Here is a 15,544-nt window from a genome sequence, read left to right on the forward strand (position 1 = left end):
AGCAATCCCAATTGGAAGGCAGTATAATCCAGGAGATAGATGATGGTGACCTGGCCAGGGTGGTGGCGGTGGCCCTGGAGGAGGTGAGAATTGGATGGACTCCGGGTACATTTTGAAGGAGGGCTAAGAGAAATATCTGGATTCGTTGAATGTGGAGTGTGATGAAAAGTGAGCACTCCAGGCCGCACCCAAGTTTTTGAGGACAAGCAAGTAGAATGTGTGGGTCAAGTGGCCTGCTGTCTTTGATTTCATTTCCAGCCCCTTCTCCCACATAAGAGAAGTGCTAAAGTTCTCAGAAGGACTGTCCTGATGGTGAGTCGCACCGTGAAAGCAGTGAGTTCACCATCAGTGCATTGTAAAGTGATTGGGAATGAGCCAGTTTTTATCCATAAGTGTGTCCAGAGGCAATGTGGAATAATTAATGCACAAATCGTGAAGCTCACAAACATGAAGAACCTTAAATGTTGCAGTCTGTGAGGAAGCTGGTTCATGATGGTCTGATTTATCTTAATCCTCATGCCTCCCAAAGTACTAACATTACTCGCTGCTGGTACATGGTTTCAGTCGACTGTGCTCAAAATAAAATGTCCGTAGTGATTCGACCTGTGGGAGAAAGAACTGAGGTGCTATTATTTCTTCTGAGTGTGAAAAACAACAGCAGCAGACCTCCAAATCTTGGTAGCTGGTGAATTAGATACGTCGATGGGGAGTGTGGGGGGATCGAAAAACAAAAGCAACTTCTGGGAGTGAATACAGGGTGAGATATAACCAAAACATTTTATAAGTGTACTTGAGGCTAGCAAGACAAAGAGGGCACTACATAATGGTAAAAGGATCATCCTCCAGGGAGCTGGAAGGGTCCTAAGTGCGTACACACCAAGCAACAGAGACACAAAGTACGTGAAGCAATCCCTGGTGGACGGAGAAATAGCTGAAGCCACAGGGAGAGCTGGGGCCTTGAACACCCTAATCTCTAGAATTATGGGACAGAAGATCAGCTAGGATGTCGGAGATCTGAATAATATGTTACAGTAACAGGATCTAAATCACCTAGCTAGAAACTCCACCCAAGAATAGCAGAATACACTAAAGGGTCATGTTGCAATCACAAAGACAGAGACTCTTCCGGACCCTCAAGTCAACTTGGACAAATTTGAAACAACTGAAGTCATATAGAACGAATTCCCTGACCTGGGGAGAGTTCAGGAGGCTGTTTCCTGCATCCCACCAGTCATTAAAGTTGGTAGTGCACCTGCAAAGGAAGTACAGCTTCCTGAACCTTCACCAAATCAGTTCCGTGGCTGAGAGGGTTTGGGAGGTGTGAGAGGTGGCCTCCCAGCTGTTGGTGTTACATAATTGTTAGGAGGAGGGAAGCCTGAGAGAGGCCAAGATTTGGGCAGCTTCCTGGTGTGTGCAGCTGTTGTTTAGGTGACCTATGGGCACACACACCCCTGTTCCTTAGCAGTCTTGTTCCACTTTGTAGAAGGTTCAACATGGTTGCTTCCTCCTCCAAAGATACTTCTCCTGATTGTTCAACCTGTTGGGATAAGCTTCTCATGTCGGGACAGACAGAGAAGTTGGCTCTCTGGGGCTTGTGCAATTTGGTCCCTGCGGGCAGGTTGGCCCTTTGCTTATCCTGCCGCACTGTTAGCTCATGATGTGGTGTCTGGTAGGTGGACCGTGGACATGTCTTTGAGCTTGTATCTTTGTTCCCTGTTTCAGGATATGGTGATGGCACCAGTGCTCTTCGAAGAAGAAGGGGAAATGGGAGGGCTTCCTATGGTAATTTTGACAGAAGGAGCACTCGTCATGAACATAGTCGGCATGGGCTTCTGTCTTCACACTTCCCGAAGGATGATTCAAATGCGATAAAGGATTTTTATGAGGATCGCAGAGTGAGATAGTAAGTGATCAGCCTGGTGGGCCAGTAGCAGGCCCAGAACCGCATGACTCCTTCACTCCATGCGGTCTTCTTTGTTGTCTCTCACTGGACAGCTGAAGAGTGGGGGATGTGTATTACTTGTTGAGCAGTCCAAGTTGTGGCCCTGATATTGGATCGAGGAGGGTGTATAGAAGACATTCTTTGCACCTATGGACACTTTCTTTCTCTCCCCTTGGCCAGCATTCCTTACGTCAGACAACACCACAGGAGCAGAGGGAGAGGGTGTGATGTGCACAAAAGCCGTGTTAATGTGTGCAGAGATCCACAGCTGAGAGACAGAGAAATGAAGATGGACACACGGGATGGAACCCGGCAGAGCTGGTTCAAGGTCACAGTGAGTGTCCTGGCAGAGTCTACCTTAGCTAGAGTATTTTGGAACCTAACAGAAGGAAGATTGCATTAACCATGGTATGTTGGTAATGTGGAGAAGAACCCCTAGATAGAGAGAAAGGAAGATTAGGAAATCCCTACTGGGCACAGAAACAAGGAATCATGCCAGCATTCCTGTCAGAAGTCCTTTAAAGCTATGCAGAAAGTCAGAAAAGCACACTTAGTTGAGTGTGTTCTCCATCCTAATCCTGTGTGGTGTCTCTTTCTCCTATTCCTGATTTTACCTTTAGATTCCACTTGGCAGAACATACGACAAGACCTGGCTAATGAATTTAATCCAGTGCCATTGCAGTGTCTCCTTCAGCCCGGTTGATGTAAGAGAGGACAGGGAACCCAGCCGAGTGGGCCCCAGGGAAGCAGGGAGGCGTGTCTCCGCAGGGGCCACTGGCATCTGACACCACTGTTTCTGCCATCTCTGCCTGTAGTTCCACTACATCGAAAATAGGGCCCTGTTCTTCGTCCAGGGTGTGAGCACCGCCTCCGCAATAAAAGATGCCAGCAACAAGATTTATGATGAGGAGAACCAAAAGGTGCGTGCTGGGGGCCATTCCTTGCACCCTAGTCTTGGAGCTGGTGAGCAGGCCAGAGGCTGACTGCTGGTTGTCGTCTTGGTGATCAGAGATCCTCTCCTTCCCACAGATACGTATCTTTGTCAATCCTTCTGCTGTACCCTACTCTGTGCAGAATAAGTTCACACCAGAACAAATGAAGCAGCTAAAGGTAATGCAGACTCAAAGCATGCTGCGTACCCACTTTCCTTACACACCTCTTCTTCCTTCAGGCCCTGGTGCTCTTGTCGCTGCCAGCCACACAGCCTCACAGCCATTCCCTCTGTCTCCTCAGCTGACCATGAAGAAACGCTATGATGTCTCCCAGAAGGCTCTCAATCTTCAGAAGCTCCGCTTTGACCCAGGTATGGCTGACCCACACTAACTCTAGGCCAGGTGAGAGCAGAGGGATCTGCCTGGGAGGCCGACACATGGAAGGCAACTTGCAGAGGGTCTGTACTGGCGCTGGTCCAGCCAGACCCTTTTCAGCCTTCTCACTTGCTTCTGTCTCTTTCTCGGTCTCCTGAAGACTTGATGGACCATGAGATTGACATAATCCTGAATCGAAGAAGTTGCATGGTTGCCGCCCTGAAGATCATTGAAAGAAATTTCCCTGAGGTGAGTCCTTAGGCCCACTACCGGAATTTAGGTAGAGGGGCAGGCGGGGTCCGGTGCGGTGCAAGTTTGTGCCCCAGGCCCTAGATGGGAATCATCACTTTAACCCTCCCTTCCTAAAAGCTGTTGTCCTTGAACTTGCAAAACAACAAATTATACAAACTGGATGGCCTGTCGGACATCGTGGAGAAGGGCCCGCAAGTGAAGATTCTGAACCTTTCCGAAAATGAAGTGAGTACAGGGAGCCAGATGAAACTGGGGTTGGGAGGTGCTTGAGCGCACCCTCTGGAGTGATGGGAAGAGGCAGGCAGGGTGAGGGCGGGGGGGGGGGGGGGCTGGGGTACCTGGCGCCAAATGCCCCTCTTTCCCGGGGACTCCTTTACCAGTTGCATCGCTGTGTTTTGCAGCTGAAGTCAATCAGGGAGTTAGACAAGGTGAAAGGCCTGAAGCTTGAAGAGTTGTGGCTACAAGGGAACCCCTTTTGCAGCAAGTACGCGGACCAATCTGCTTATGTGAGGTAGGCAATGCCTTTGTCCCTGCCTCGGGACCTGTGTGCCCAAGAGCACGAGCTCTCCCCCGATGTGACTGTGTGTTAGGAGGCAACCCGGTCCTCTAGGTGCACCGCACCCCATTGCCCTTGCCATCTGTGTTCTTTGGCTGTGTTTACAGGTATCTTCTCCCTTCATCGGACCTGGTGTGGAATGTGTTTTCCACCTCTCTGCACCCGTCCTCCTCTTCCTCCAGCATGTTCTCCCATAGCTCCCACAAGATGATACTGGTTTCTCTCCCTGGTCCCGAGAGGAGCCCTCCTTCCCTTGCCCCAAAACGGTCCCCCCACCTGGCCCAGATTAACATGGAAGTTTTCCTGCCCCATGCTGAGCACTGAGACCCTGAGTGGCTTCCAACACGGCGTCCACTCCTCTAGGCCATTGCTGAGAGCTCTGCCTTCCTCAGGGAGGAATCTCCATTCCCTGCATCAGTGAGCCGAAAGTGGGCCATCAGTAGCGAGCAGAGAGCAAGGGGGCAGCCTGAGGGAGGAAGGGAAGGCACAGGACAGAGGAGGTGGGAGAGGCAGAAGAATAGGCCTTTCAGGGGTCCTGCAGCTCCCCTCTTCTGCTACATCAGCATCCTACTAGCTGGTTCCTCAAAGGAGCCCCGGACAGCTTCAGACAAGTATGATTCCTTGGGCAAGGCACAGGCCCTCTGACCCATGCTGAGCTGAGCAGCCAGACCCTTCAGTCTCTCTGGATCTGGGGATTGACCCCCTGCTCCTCCCATCCCCCTGCTCCTCCCACCCCCCACCCCCCGCTCTCCCTACCCCCATACTCCCCCAGCCCCCTTGCTCCCCGTGTCTGGCTCAGACTTGGCTCACACAGGAGACAAAGGTTCAAACTTCAGCCAGCAGGACTCTCTTTCTTCCTCAGGCCCCAGGGCCAGCCAGGGATGGTAAAGGAAAAGGCCACAGCAAGAGAGCCACTGTCTTTCTCTCTTAGCCCTGATCCCTAGTGCCAAGACAGGGCTTTGCTTCCCCTTTCTTGCTTGTCTGTAGTAGTAGTCTCCTTTGTTTCCCACATCCCTCCCTCCCTTCCCTGCCTTCAAGTCCTCTCTATTGCCATGGCCCCCATGGCCCTGCTTCCGTGCTGGACTCTCAGCATCATGGCAGAGCCCTGGGCTCCCACCCCAGGTCCCTGCTCCTTGCAAAGCCTTCTGTGGGGACTCTGAGGAAGGTAAGGGAGGCAGGGAGGGGCAGCAAGCCCTGGAGCCTGGGTTCCCAGGTCAACTTCTGGTCCTGAGGAAGGGGATCAGGCCAGTGTATGTGGGACCTACCCAGGGGCATGGAGAGGGAGGAGAGCAAGAGGAAGAGGCAGAAGGAGAGAGACTGAGCACCCCTGAACAGACAAATCACTCTATTTGATTTTTGGTTTTGGACAGTGCCATCCAGGATTTTTTCCCCAAGTTGTTACGCCTGGTAAGTACCTACCTTTGTCACTGTCTCTCCTTTTGTTCATACGTGGCCTCCACACCTGCCCACAAACCCTTTGGGATGTGGCTAGCCCACATGTTTGCACCAGCACCTCATCCATTTCAGAGTATGTGGATTCCTGAAAGACAGGGTGAGTGATCTCCCTGGAAAACATGCCTACAAGCACACACAGAGACACATATGCACACAAAAGCCGCGTACGAGTAGTAGAGATTTCCAAGACCCCCATGACACAGGTGCCCCTGGTACCCTTGCCCATGGAATTTCCAGGACCACTGCCCAGTTCATCTCTTCCCGTTGTTCACCCTTAGGCCTGTCAGTCTCTTTGGTCATCCAGCACCACTCGTGTGCTCGCTCTGCACTGCTGACTTCCTCTTTTCCTTCTCCAGGATGGCCAGGAGTTACGCCCACCAACTGTCAATGACATTGATCTGCGCAAGTTAGTAGAATCCTGCAAGGTGAGGAAGAGGGACAAAGAGAGCTTTGGAGTGTTGCTGGGGAGGTTTTGTCAGCCGCAGAGCCTAAAAATGATTTGTTTTTCTAGGAAAGCTACAAAGGATCTGAGACCTTGAAGAATCTGATTCTACAGTTCCTGCAGGAGTAAGATTCCCTGGGACTACGAGGATGCGGAGTGCTGGGATGGGATCGGCCTCCTTAGCACTGGTGTATAGCTAGGGCCTTTCAGATCTCATTTGGAGTTCTGATCACAGAGTTGCCCTGTCCCCTTTGCTCCCCTGTAGGTATTACTTGATCTATGACTATGGAGAGCGACAGGGTCTCCTCAGTGCTTACCACAATGAAGCCTGCTTCTCCCTGACCATTCCCCTCAACGCTATGGACCTAGACACGTGAGTATTATAGCTCAGACTCTGGTCTCGGCCTGTGACTTCCCAGCAGACATGGGACAGCTTCTGGAAACACACGTGCAGACTGGAGCACCTCTTGTTTCTTTTATTTTTCTCCCCTAGGAGCAACTTGTGTGAGTATTTCAAGTATAGCAGGAATTTGAAGACGCTCAAAGAACCAGGTACGGGTGTGAGGGGGAAGACTGTACAGAGGAAGGTCATGTGAGGGGGACAGTCATAGGAGCCAAGGGACCGGATGTGGCAGTGTGCTGATCTTCCCCTCTGCTCTTTTCTACAGACTTGCGGAGACAGCTGCTGAAGTACACGAAGCGAGACATTGTAGATTGCCTCTGTGTGTTGCCCAAAACTCGGCATGACTGCGATACCTTTGTGGTGGACATGTGGCTCCAGACGGTAAACACCTGCCTCCTCCCTGGGGCACGGTCGGAAAGCTGGAGACAGTAGGAAGTTAAGCAGGACCCTGAGCTCCTGTTTTCTCCCCTTTCAGGAAAAGATGCTTTGCTTTTCTGTGAATGGAGTGTTCAAGGAAAGTAAGTGTCTGTAGAAGGCCCTGCCCAGATGCCCTGCTGCTCTTCTTCCCTGGGTGGGAACCCAACCCTCCCAACAGTCTCCCACCCTTTGTGATTCTATGCCTTTCCTGCCCGTCCTCCTCTCTGTGTTCACCTACCCTCACTCAGCACACAAACCAACCTGGTCGGACCTAGACCCATGCCTGTGCCTCAGTCACTGGGGACACGGGCTGTGGAGTTTGACGGTTCCCCTCCCAGGTCGTTACCTCTGTGATCATGGGCATTTACTTGACCTCTCCATCCCCTGTATTTGTGAAGAGCTAGTACTCATCTCTCACACAGATATGAGGTGGGAATCAAGTGAATTTTTGAAGTGGTTTTCACTTTTGAAGTGATTTTCCCCCCAAAGTATAGGGGACCCACCACTGGGAGAGGATTGTTTCTGTTGTGGCCTTCCCGTTCCCACCACAACTTCATGTCTACGGATGAACAACTGTTTGGGTCCTGCTCCTTTCAGTACAAGTCCTTGGCTGGGGAATGCTGTGTGAGTGGGTGAAGCATGTGGAACCCTAAGAGGGTATTGCTGTTTGTTGGCCTTGAAGTACAGGGAACGTCTCAGGGTTGTGTTCATGCCTTCACCCGGACATTCATCGCTACTCCTGGCAGCAGCACCCGGTAAGTGCTGTGTTGTAGAGGGGAGCACTCATCTCAGCCTGGGGCCAGTGGCACAGGAATGTGGTGGTGCTGAGCTCGGGGTAGTCTCAATGTGAAAGGTCAACACATAGATCCAAGGAGCAGTCTAGCCTAAGGTGTTAAGAGTAATGGCTCTAGAATTGGAATGCCACTTCAGTTCCTGGCCCCCAAACTTGCTAACACTGTCCTTGGTCAAATTACTCGACCTCTGTGTGACTCGGTGTCTTTCTCTGAAAATAGGGATAAGAACATCCCCGTCCTTGGTCTGTGGTATAAGTGTAAATTCACTGGCATTAAATCTGTAAGTCCAGTGAAGTTGGTAGACAGTCTCTCCAAAGGTAGGCTCCATGGGTGCCAGCCATGTAACCTGGGCATCAAGTTCAGTAGGGGTATGGAAGGAATCCCATTGCTGAGTGACAGTCGTTAAGAAGGATCTTGGTGGCAGTGGCACAGGGGTTGTCGCCTTGTTCAGTTGCTTCAGGGGCTGTTTTTCCTCCAGTCTATGCATTGTGAATGACCACCTGTTTGTGAGGGATGCCAGGCCTGATGAGATCCAGAGTGCCTTCTCCATACCCGTGGCCACACCTTGCTCCAGCTCCACGTCCACCTTGTCCCAGGAGCATCAGAGAATGGCGCACGCTTTCTCCATACAGTCTGGAATGAAACTCCAGTGGGCTCAGAAGTGAGTGCCAGGTCACACGCATGAGTGTAGTGAAGCTGAACCAGCAGGGGAGTGACTAGTAGACACTCGTATGAGATTTGGGAAAATAACGTGTGAACGTTTTGTTTCCCCGAAACATGGGTCCATGAAAATGGCATCATACCTTTTTACTGCTGTATTTAAAGAATTTTTTAAGTAGTGTGATGCTCAAGTGACATTCTCTTTTTGTTATGACTTAAATCTGGGTGTCACCTCAAAGCCTTCTACACTCATAGCTCCTAGGTGGCGCTTTTGGGAGGTGACTGGGTGGTGAGTATGTGATACTACATCACAGGTAGGTGTTACGATATTATTCCACTGATGGGTTTCGTACCTGGACGTGATGCCGGGAGGCGAAGACTGGTGGGAAGAGGTGGGCCACTGTGGTCTTGGCCTGGGATTGCAGATATATATAGAGAGATAGATAGATAGATACAGATATACATATAGATATATAGATATACATACACATATACACATATTTATACATGCATAAATACAGATAAATATATACACATCTCTGTATACATATACATATACATGTTTACACATATATACAGACACATATATATGCATATATACACATACATATTTATACATACACATACATACACATATTCATAATATATATATATATATATATGTATATATGTCTGTACCTTTTCCTCTCTGCTTTCTGCCTGCCGAGCCATCATAAACTCTTTTCTTCTCTGCCATGCCCCACTGCCATACCACTGTGCCTTCGAGCCAGCCAGCGATGGATTGAAAATTGTACAAACTGTGAGCAAAAATGAACATTTCCTCCTTTATTGTATGAGTGTTGGGCATTTTGTCCCAACAATGAGAAAGCAACCAAGACAACTTTCAAGTGGAAAATCCAAAAGAATTCATCACAACAAACCAGTAGAACTAACAAATAATTTCAGTAAGGTTGCAATGTGCATAAACAATGTACCAAGTCATTTCTATTTCTGTGTACTTGTAGTGACAATTAGGCAATGAACAAACAAATGAATTTACAATAGTATCTGTCTCCCTTCTTTCCTTCCTTCCTTCCTTCCTTCCTTCCTTCCTTCCTTCCTTCCTAAGGAAAAACAGAAGCCCAAAACTTAACACTCCGACACTGACAAAACATGACTGCAAAAAAGTTATAGAAACCCTAAACAAGTGAATAGCCATCTCATCTCCATAGGTCAGAAGACTTCATGTGGTTAGAGTATAACATTGCCTACAGGAATCCTCAGCCCCAATACAATGCCTATCGAAATCCTAGATGGCTTCTTTGCGAAAAGTTTTAAGGTCTTCTTAAATTTCCAAAGGAAGTGAAATGGACCTGGAATAGCCAAAGCAATCTTGAAAGAGAAAGAAAAAGTTCAAAGACTCACACTTCTCAGTTTCAAAACCTGCTACAAAGCTTCAGTGTTCAAGGCTGTATGGTAGCGCATATAGACAGGCACAAGAGTCAGCAAGATGTAATTGAATAGAACCCCCTCACTGAACTGACCCTCACTCACATTTATGTTTGATGCATTGTTATGCAGACTACAAAAATAAAAATAAAAAAAGATTGTCCTCTGAATAATGATGGTGGATATCCACTTGCAAAACAGTGAATTTTTAAGCACCGCACCGAACTCTAACCGCACACAAACACTGACTGAAAATGGATCAATAACAAAAAATCAGCAGCTACATGGATAAAACCCAACAACTAGAAACACAGATGTTAAGTCTTCATGATCTTGAATTGACATAATTCATGACAATTCAAGAACATGAAGACTTAATATGACATACATTGTATGTGACACCAAAACCGTAAGTCACCAAAAGAAATAAGTTAGAATATCTTTTTTTCTCTTCCATCCTATTATCTGTCCTTTAATTCTTTCCCTTTTCTTTCTTCCTTCCTTCCTTTTTTCTTTCTTTCTGTCTTTCTGTCTTTCTGTCTTTCTTTCTTTCTTTCCCTATCTTTCTCCCTTCCTTCCTTCCTTCTTTCATATTGGGAGAGAAAGTGAGAGAGTGACTTTTGCATGTAAGAGAAACCATGCAATATTTAAGCTTCTGTGTCTATGTTTACTTAACATTACTAATGGTCTCAAACTGTATCCATTTTCCTACAAATAACTCATTTATTCTTTTTTTACGACAGAGTAGTAAAGGAGAAAAAAGTGGTATTATACTCCAGTGCAGACAGTGTATGTAAAAGTGTACCTTGACTTAATACAATTATCTTACATGTTTCATATGTTCTTTGGACTATTGGTGTACATATGGTAATTAACCTTATATGGTATCATAGATAAGTCAATCTCATGCTGAATAAAATAAAAAGCAGTAGAAGGAGTGTGCAAAATGAAGGAACTGAAATGGGCTATGCCTATGGTGAAGGTAAACGTGTACTGCAAACATCTACTAATAAAAGTAAACAAACAAACAAACAAAAAAAACAACTCCAGAATAAAATCAACGACACTGTGTAGGAGTCTAAAAGATGAACTGAAATCTCTGACTGTGCTATAGCACCTAAACAGTAAAACTGATTTATTAAAAATTAACTCCATTGGCACATTATAGATACACATAATGATCATATTCACCATAGGAAATTTATACGCCTACGTGGTATATTTTGATTCTTCTTTTTTTTTCTGATTCCCTCTCCTCCCTTCAATGCCTCTTCCCCTTCCTATTTAAAAAAAAACTTTGTTGTCAGTTTATTCCTTTTAAATCATTTTTTCCGTTTTACCCTTCCCCCCTTTACTACCTTAGTTCCTCTTTCCTTTGGAATAATTTCTTCCCATTTCTTAATATCTGTTGTACATTTGGGTCCTCATTTGGTCTTTGATTTTCTCACACCAGAGAGACAGTGCAAAGCTTATACATAGGATTCCAATTTATTTCACTTAAGTGTAAGGTTTCAAGTTGCATCCATTTACCTAAAGATGTCTTAGGTTTATCCTTCTTTATGGCAGAGTAGTACTCCGTTGTACAACAAGAGCACATCTTTTGTATCCATTGCTCAGTTGATGGGCATTTGGGTTGTTTCCAAGATTTAGCTATTTACAAACTCTGCGGTTATAAACATGGGTGCACATACATCTCTGTAGTATGATATTTTTAATTCTTCAGTGAAGATACCAAGAAGAAGAATAGCTGGGTCAAATGCGACAGCTAGTCCTGTTTTTTTGAGGAATCTCCACACTTATTTCCACAGCAGTTGCACCAGTCTACACCCACCAATAGTGGAGAAGGTATCTTTAGCGTACAGCCTATCCAACATTTGTTATTGATTGGTTTCTGGACACTAGCCATTCTTTCTGGAGTGAGATAGAATCTCAGCATTGTTTTGATTTACATCTCTCTAGTAAACAACGATGTTAAGAACTTTATATGTTTATTTTCCATTTGTATTTCTTCCTCTGAGAAGTGTGAATTTATCTCAGCTGCCCAGTTTTAGAACAGGCCTCAGTGTGTGCACACACACCAGCCCTGGCGAGAAGAGTGACAGCACATCACTAAAATTGATTTCATACCATCAAAAAGAAAAATACCTAACTTGGACTTTGTCAAATTAAAAGCTATTGAGTATCAATGGACACTCCCAAGAAGGTGCAGAGCCAAGTGACAGAATGGTCAAGCCCCAACTCTGACAGGAATACATGAAGAATCCTTACAAATCTACAATAAAAAGACAACCAACCCAACTGAAACATAGGAACAGGACTTGAATTGACATTTTCACCATTTTCCCGAAGGTACACAGATGCCAACAGGCACAACAAAAATTTCTCAACATTAGACATTAGGGACATGCAAATCTAAGCCATAATGAATTGCTGCTTCATGTCCAGTAGGATGGCTTTAAACCAATAAAATGAAAGGTAGCACATTTTGGTGAGGATGTGGGGAAATTGGAAATCTCCTGCCAAACTTGAAGTATTACAAAATGGAGGAGTCACTGGGGAAAACACATTGGCAGTTCCCCAAAATGTTGAATGCACGGTTAACCATACAACCTCTTAATTCTATTCCTCTACGTATATATTCTCTGCTGTGAAAATAAATTTCCTCAAAAGAAATCCCTGATACTTACAATAGGCAAAAAATGGAAAGGACACAAATTTAATCTTTTAGCTGATGCATGGACGGAATCAGTGTGGAACATATATACGGGAGGATAGTGTTTAGTCGTGAAAAATAATACAATCTTGATGCGTGGTATGACATGCGTGAAACTTGAAAGCAGTGTTCTCTGAAAGACCAGTTTCAAAGGGGCACACACCGTATGATTGCATATATATGCAATGTCTAGAATAGACACATCCATAAAGAACACAAAGGAGAGGAGGAGGATAGTGGTGGTCAGATTCTGTGCGAAGTGGGAAAATAGGAAATGGTCTCTAATTGTAAAGTGTTTCTTTTTGAGTTGAAAAATGTTTCACAATTAGATACGTAGGATCCTGTGAATATATGAGAAAACTACACCGTCAAATGTTAAGTATTACAGAATGTGTTTTGGATCTCACCTTTAAAATGATTGGAATGATTTGGTTCTTAACTTCCATTTGTTATTTCCTTGAGCGTTTTTTATTGTTACTTATTAAGCTCATTAATTACTTTGAAGACACTTATTTTTCCTCTTTGAATTCTAGCAATGCACGCATATTAGTGACAGTTGTTTTGAATTTCACATTCTTTCTTTGTCATAGCAATGCTGATTCTGGAATGTGCCCCAGCAAAAGAGTGGCCTAGGTTAAGACTTGCCAGTGTGTGGCCAGTGTGTCTGTCCTATAGTGACAAAGATCACCTCTTCTTCTCTCACTCCAGATGTCTTGAGGACAATGAGTGGAACTACAGCAAAGCTGGTCAGATCTTCACAGTGCTCCAGGTGAGGTCTGGGAATGGAGTGAAAGATGGATGCCTCTGGGCCTTCAGGAAGGTAGAGGCTGGGGCGGCCAGGGGATGGTACTCAGGGCTCCTGGCTCTTCTGACAGCCCAACTTCTTCCCTTCAGACCCAGGGCAAGATCCCAGCAGAAGCCTTCAAATGAATGCCCCAAAAGGAGCCTTTGGATGTCTTATTGCTCTTCATCTACCTCATCGTTTTTCGTTCTCCAGCACATAATCATACCCCTAGCTGGGCTTGGAGGCCTGACTCACCAATAATCCAAGGTTAACTTGTAGTCCAAGTAATATAACCATCCAAATAGCCAGTAGTTCTCTGTGTTGTCTCCGTTCAAGACGGCTGTTTACACTCACAATAAAGAGTGACATCGCAGGTTGCATATTGCGTGTCCTGGATTGCTCTTTCCCCTGCCCCAGCTGTGTGCCATCAGGGCAGAAGGCCTTGTACACCTGGCTGTCCTTAAGCAGATCCACCAAGCTGGTCCCCATAGGTACTTTGTGAAGAAATCCTCATAAGAGAGGACGTGTGCTTCTTCCAGAGACTGGCCTTTGGGAGGGCCCGGGCCTCTGTCAGATTGGATCTTATGGAAGCAGGCACACACCCTGGCACAATGGGATTTACAAAAGAGTTGACTCCTAGGTAGTAGGGGATGTGGGAAGTAAGGGAGGTGAAGGCACACAGATTTTTACTTCTCATGCCTAAACATTTGAGCATGTTCGTGGAGCACACCATGATCAGTTTTATGAGTTTCACTCAAGTGAATGGGAAATGGACATTTTCCCAGCTCTCTGCAGGCTTTCATCTGTCCTCCTGTGCATTGCCACACCCACGCCCCTTTCTGAAGGTGCTCTGTGAGGCCTCTCATTCTACAAATCTGCAGAGGGAGGAAGAGTCAGCCCGTCTGCCCAGAGCATCCTGCACACAGAGGTGATGCCAGCTGAGTGCTCCATCTCCACATTCTTGGGAACTTTGCCCACTGGTTTTTCAACTGCAAACAGCAACAGCAATAGTGCAGAATCTTGCTTTATGGTTGGTTCTGTGGGATCGTTCACAATAAACAACTGGCAATTAGCAGGTCTGAATTTCAGGCAAGTGTTGCAAATATCATCTGCACAATTTATGTCCCGCATTTGGGTAATACTTGCTCTTTAGACAACACGCAGCCTTAAGCTTTGAAATTAAGATGGTAGCAGTACGAAGTTTTCAAGTTACCATCATAGAGCTTGACACAGGTGAAGTACCACCGGTCGACAAATTGTGCCTGCGCTGTTTTGTGTTTGGCAGAAGTTGCTATCTTAGCACTGGTAACTTTTCAATTCTTGAAGTACATTTTCATCAGGGAGCCATAGGTCAGAGAGACAATTTCTGAAAAGCAGACACTGAGGGGATTGATGACATGACGCAAAGAATAATATCAACTCTGTACTTCCCTTAGGGCCTCAGTGGTCAGAGACAAGCTCCTGTGATTGTTTTAATCAAGGGTCTTCTTACATAGCTCAGCTTCACTGTGAGTAACAGAACCAGTCTCACACGATGAGGCAAAGAATCCACTTCCCTAGATTATTTCTCAAATTGGATGAGGAGGCACGACCTACTCTTAGATTGCATTTAAATTGGCGTAAGCCATTCTTTCATAATCTTTTGGAATAATGTAATCGTGAATGCACACATAAGTGAATGTGCACACAAAGCTTTATAGGAGTGGAGTCATAATGCTGATACATTTTGTATGCATTTTATCTAAGATGTAAAATTTACTGACAAAGTTATTTATAATAACTTTCCTATGATTCATACATTTTTGTTTTACAAGTTAATGGTTTTCACTGTGACATTTCCATACACATATCTATCTGTCATACATTGATCATATCCACAATCTCCCTTTCAATCTCCTCTCTCAATCCCCTATCCACGGGCCCCCTGTCCTGTCTCTAATGGACACTTTTCTACTTGCCAGTTCCCCACATCCCCACATGCATATGGAGAAAAACATATTATAATAGTTGTCCTTCTGCATTTGATTTCTTTTTCTCAATATTATAGCTTGGATCCAGAATGTCACACAAAAGTCTCATGTGTTCAGAGGTGAAGCTTTTGAAAGGCTATTTGGTCATGGGGGTGCTACATTAGTCTATTGATGAGTTTGCAGTTACATGTATTGTCAGGAGGTCGAGGAGGTGGCTGGGGACATACCTCTGGAGGGATCTCTGGTGATCTGGCTCTTTCCTCTCTCTGCTTCATGACTGTCATGGGTTGAGCAGCTTTCCTCCCATCAGTCCATCAGCATGCCGTGTCTTCTCTGGGGCTCTCTTCCCACGGACTGACTCCTCTAAAACCTCAAGCCCAATGTAAATGTCTCCTCCTTTTAGTTGGTGGTGTCAAACATT

The 15,544-nt window shown here is 45.9% G+C and overlaps 1 protein-coding gene across 7 annotated transcripts in view; it reads left to right on the forward strand.

Annotated features, from left to right (window-relative positions):
- Positions 1 to 13,533, forward strand: part of LOC100716734 (nuclear RNA export factor 2) — a 108,901-nt gene extending 95,368 nt beyond the window's left edge. For 6 of the 7 annotated variants that reach the window (XM_063246204.1, XM_063246201.1, XM_063246206.1 and 3 more), the window contains 20 exons: positions 1,723 to 1,903; positions 2,123 to 2,276; positions 2,563 to 2,646; positions 2,758 to 2,862; positions 2,972 to 3,052; positions 3,176 to 3,245; positions 3,410 to 3,498; positions 3,619 to 3,726; positions 3,903 to 4,012; positions 5,428 to 5,464; positions 5,869 to 5,937; positions 6,024 to 6,079; positions 6,220 to 6,327; positions 6,448 to 6,506; positions 6,623 to 6,738; positions 6,833 to 6,875; positions 7,457 to 7,529; positions 8,047 to 8,229; positions 13,078 to 13,138; positions 13,264 to 13,533. In XM_063246204.1, coding sequence (XP_063102274.1) covers positions 1,723 to 1,903; positions 2,123 to 2,276; positions 2,563 to 2,646; positions 2,758 to 2,862; positions 2,972 to 3,052; positions 3,176 to 3,245; positions 3,410 to 3,498; positions 3,619 to 3,726; positions 3,903 to 4,012; positions 5,428 to 5,464; positions 5,869 to 5,937; positions 6,024 to 6,079; positions 6,220 to 6,327; positions 6,448 to 6,506; positions 6,623 to 6,738; positions 6,833 to 6,875; positions 7,457 to 7,529; positions 8,047 to 8,229; positions 13,078 to 13,138; positions 13,264 to 13,299 — 1,823 coding nt within the window. In that variant the 3' untranslated portion in view covers positions 13,300 to 13,533. Of the gene's footprint in view, positions 1 to 1,722; positions 1,904 to 2,122; positions 2,277 to 2,562; positions 2,647 to 2,757; positions 2,863 to 2,971; positions 3,053 to 3,175; positions 3,246 to 3,409; positions 3,499 to 3,618; positions 3,727 to 3,902; positions 4,013 to 5,427; positions 5,465 to 5,868; positions 5,938 to 6,023; positions 6,080 to 6,219; positions 6,328 to 6,447; positions 6,507 to 6,622; positions 6,739 to 6,832; positions 6,876 to 7,371; positions 7,530 to 8,046; positions 8,230 to 13,077; positions 13,139 to 13,263 lie in introns of those variants that run through there. The other variant, XM_063246208.1, reaches the window with a different exon arrangement.
- The last annotated feature ends 2,011 nt before the right edge of the window (positions 13,534 to 15,544 follow it).

The sequence above is a fragment of the Cavia porcellus genome, unplaced genomic scaffold (assembly GCF_034190915.1).
Source record: "Cavia porcellus strain 051 isolate PalLab524CR breed Dunkin Hartley unplaced genomic scaffold, mCavPor4.1 scaffold_3, whole genome shotgun sequence".
Taxonomy (NCBI): domain Eukaryota; kingdom Metazoa; phylum Chordata; class Mammalia; order Rodentia; family Caviidae; genus Cavia; species Cavia porcellus.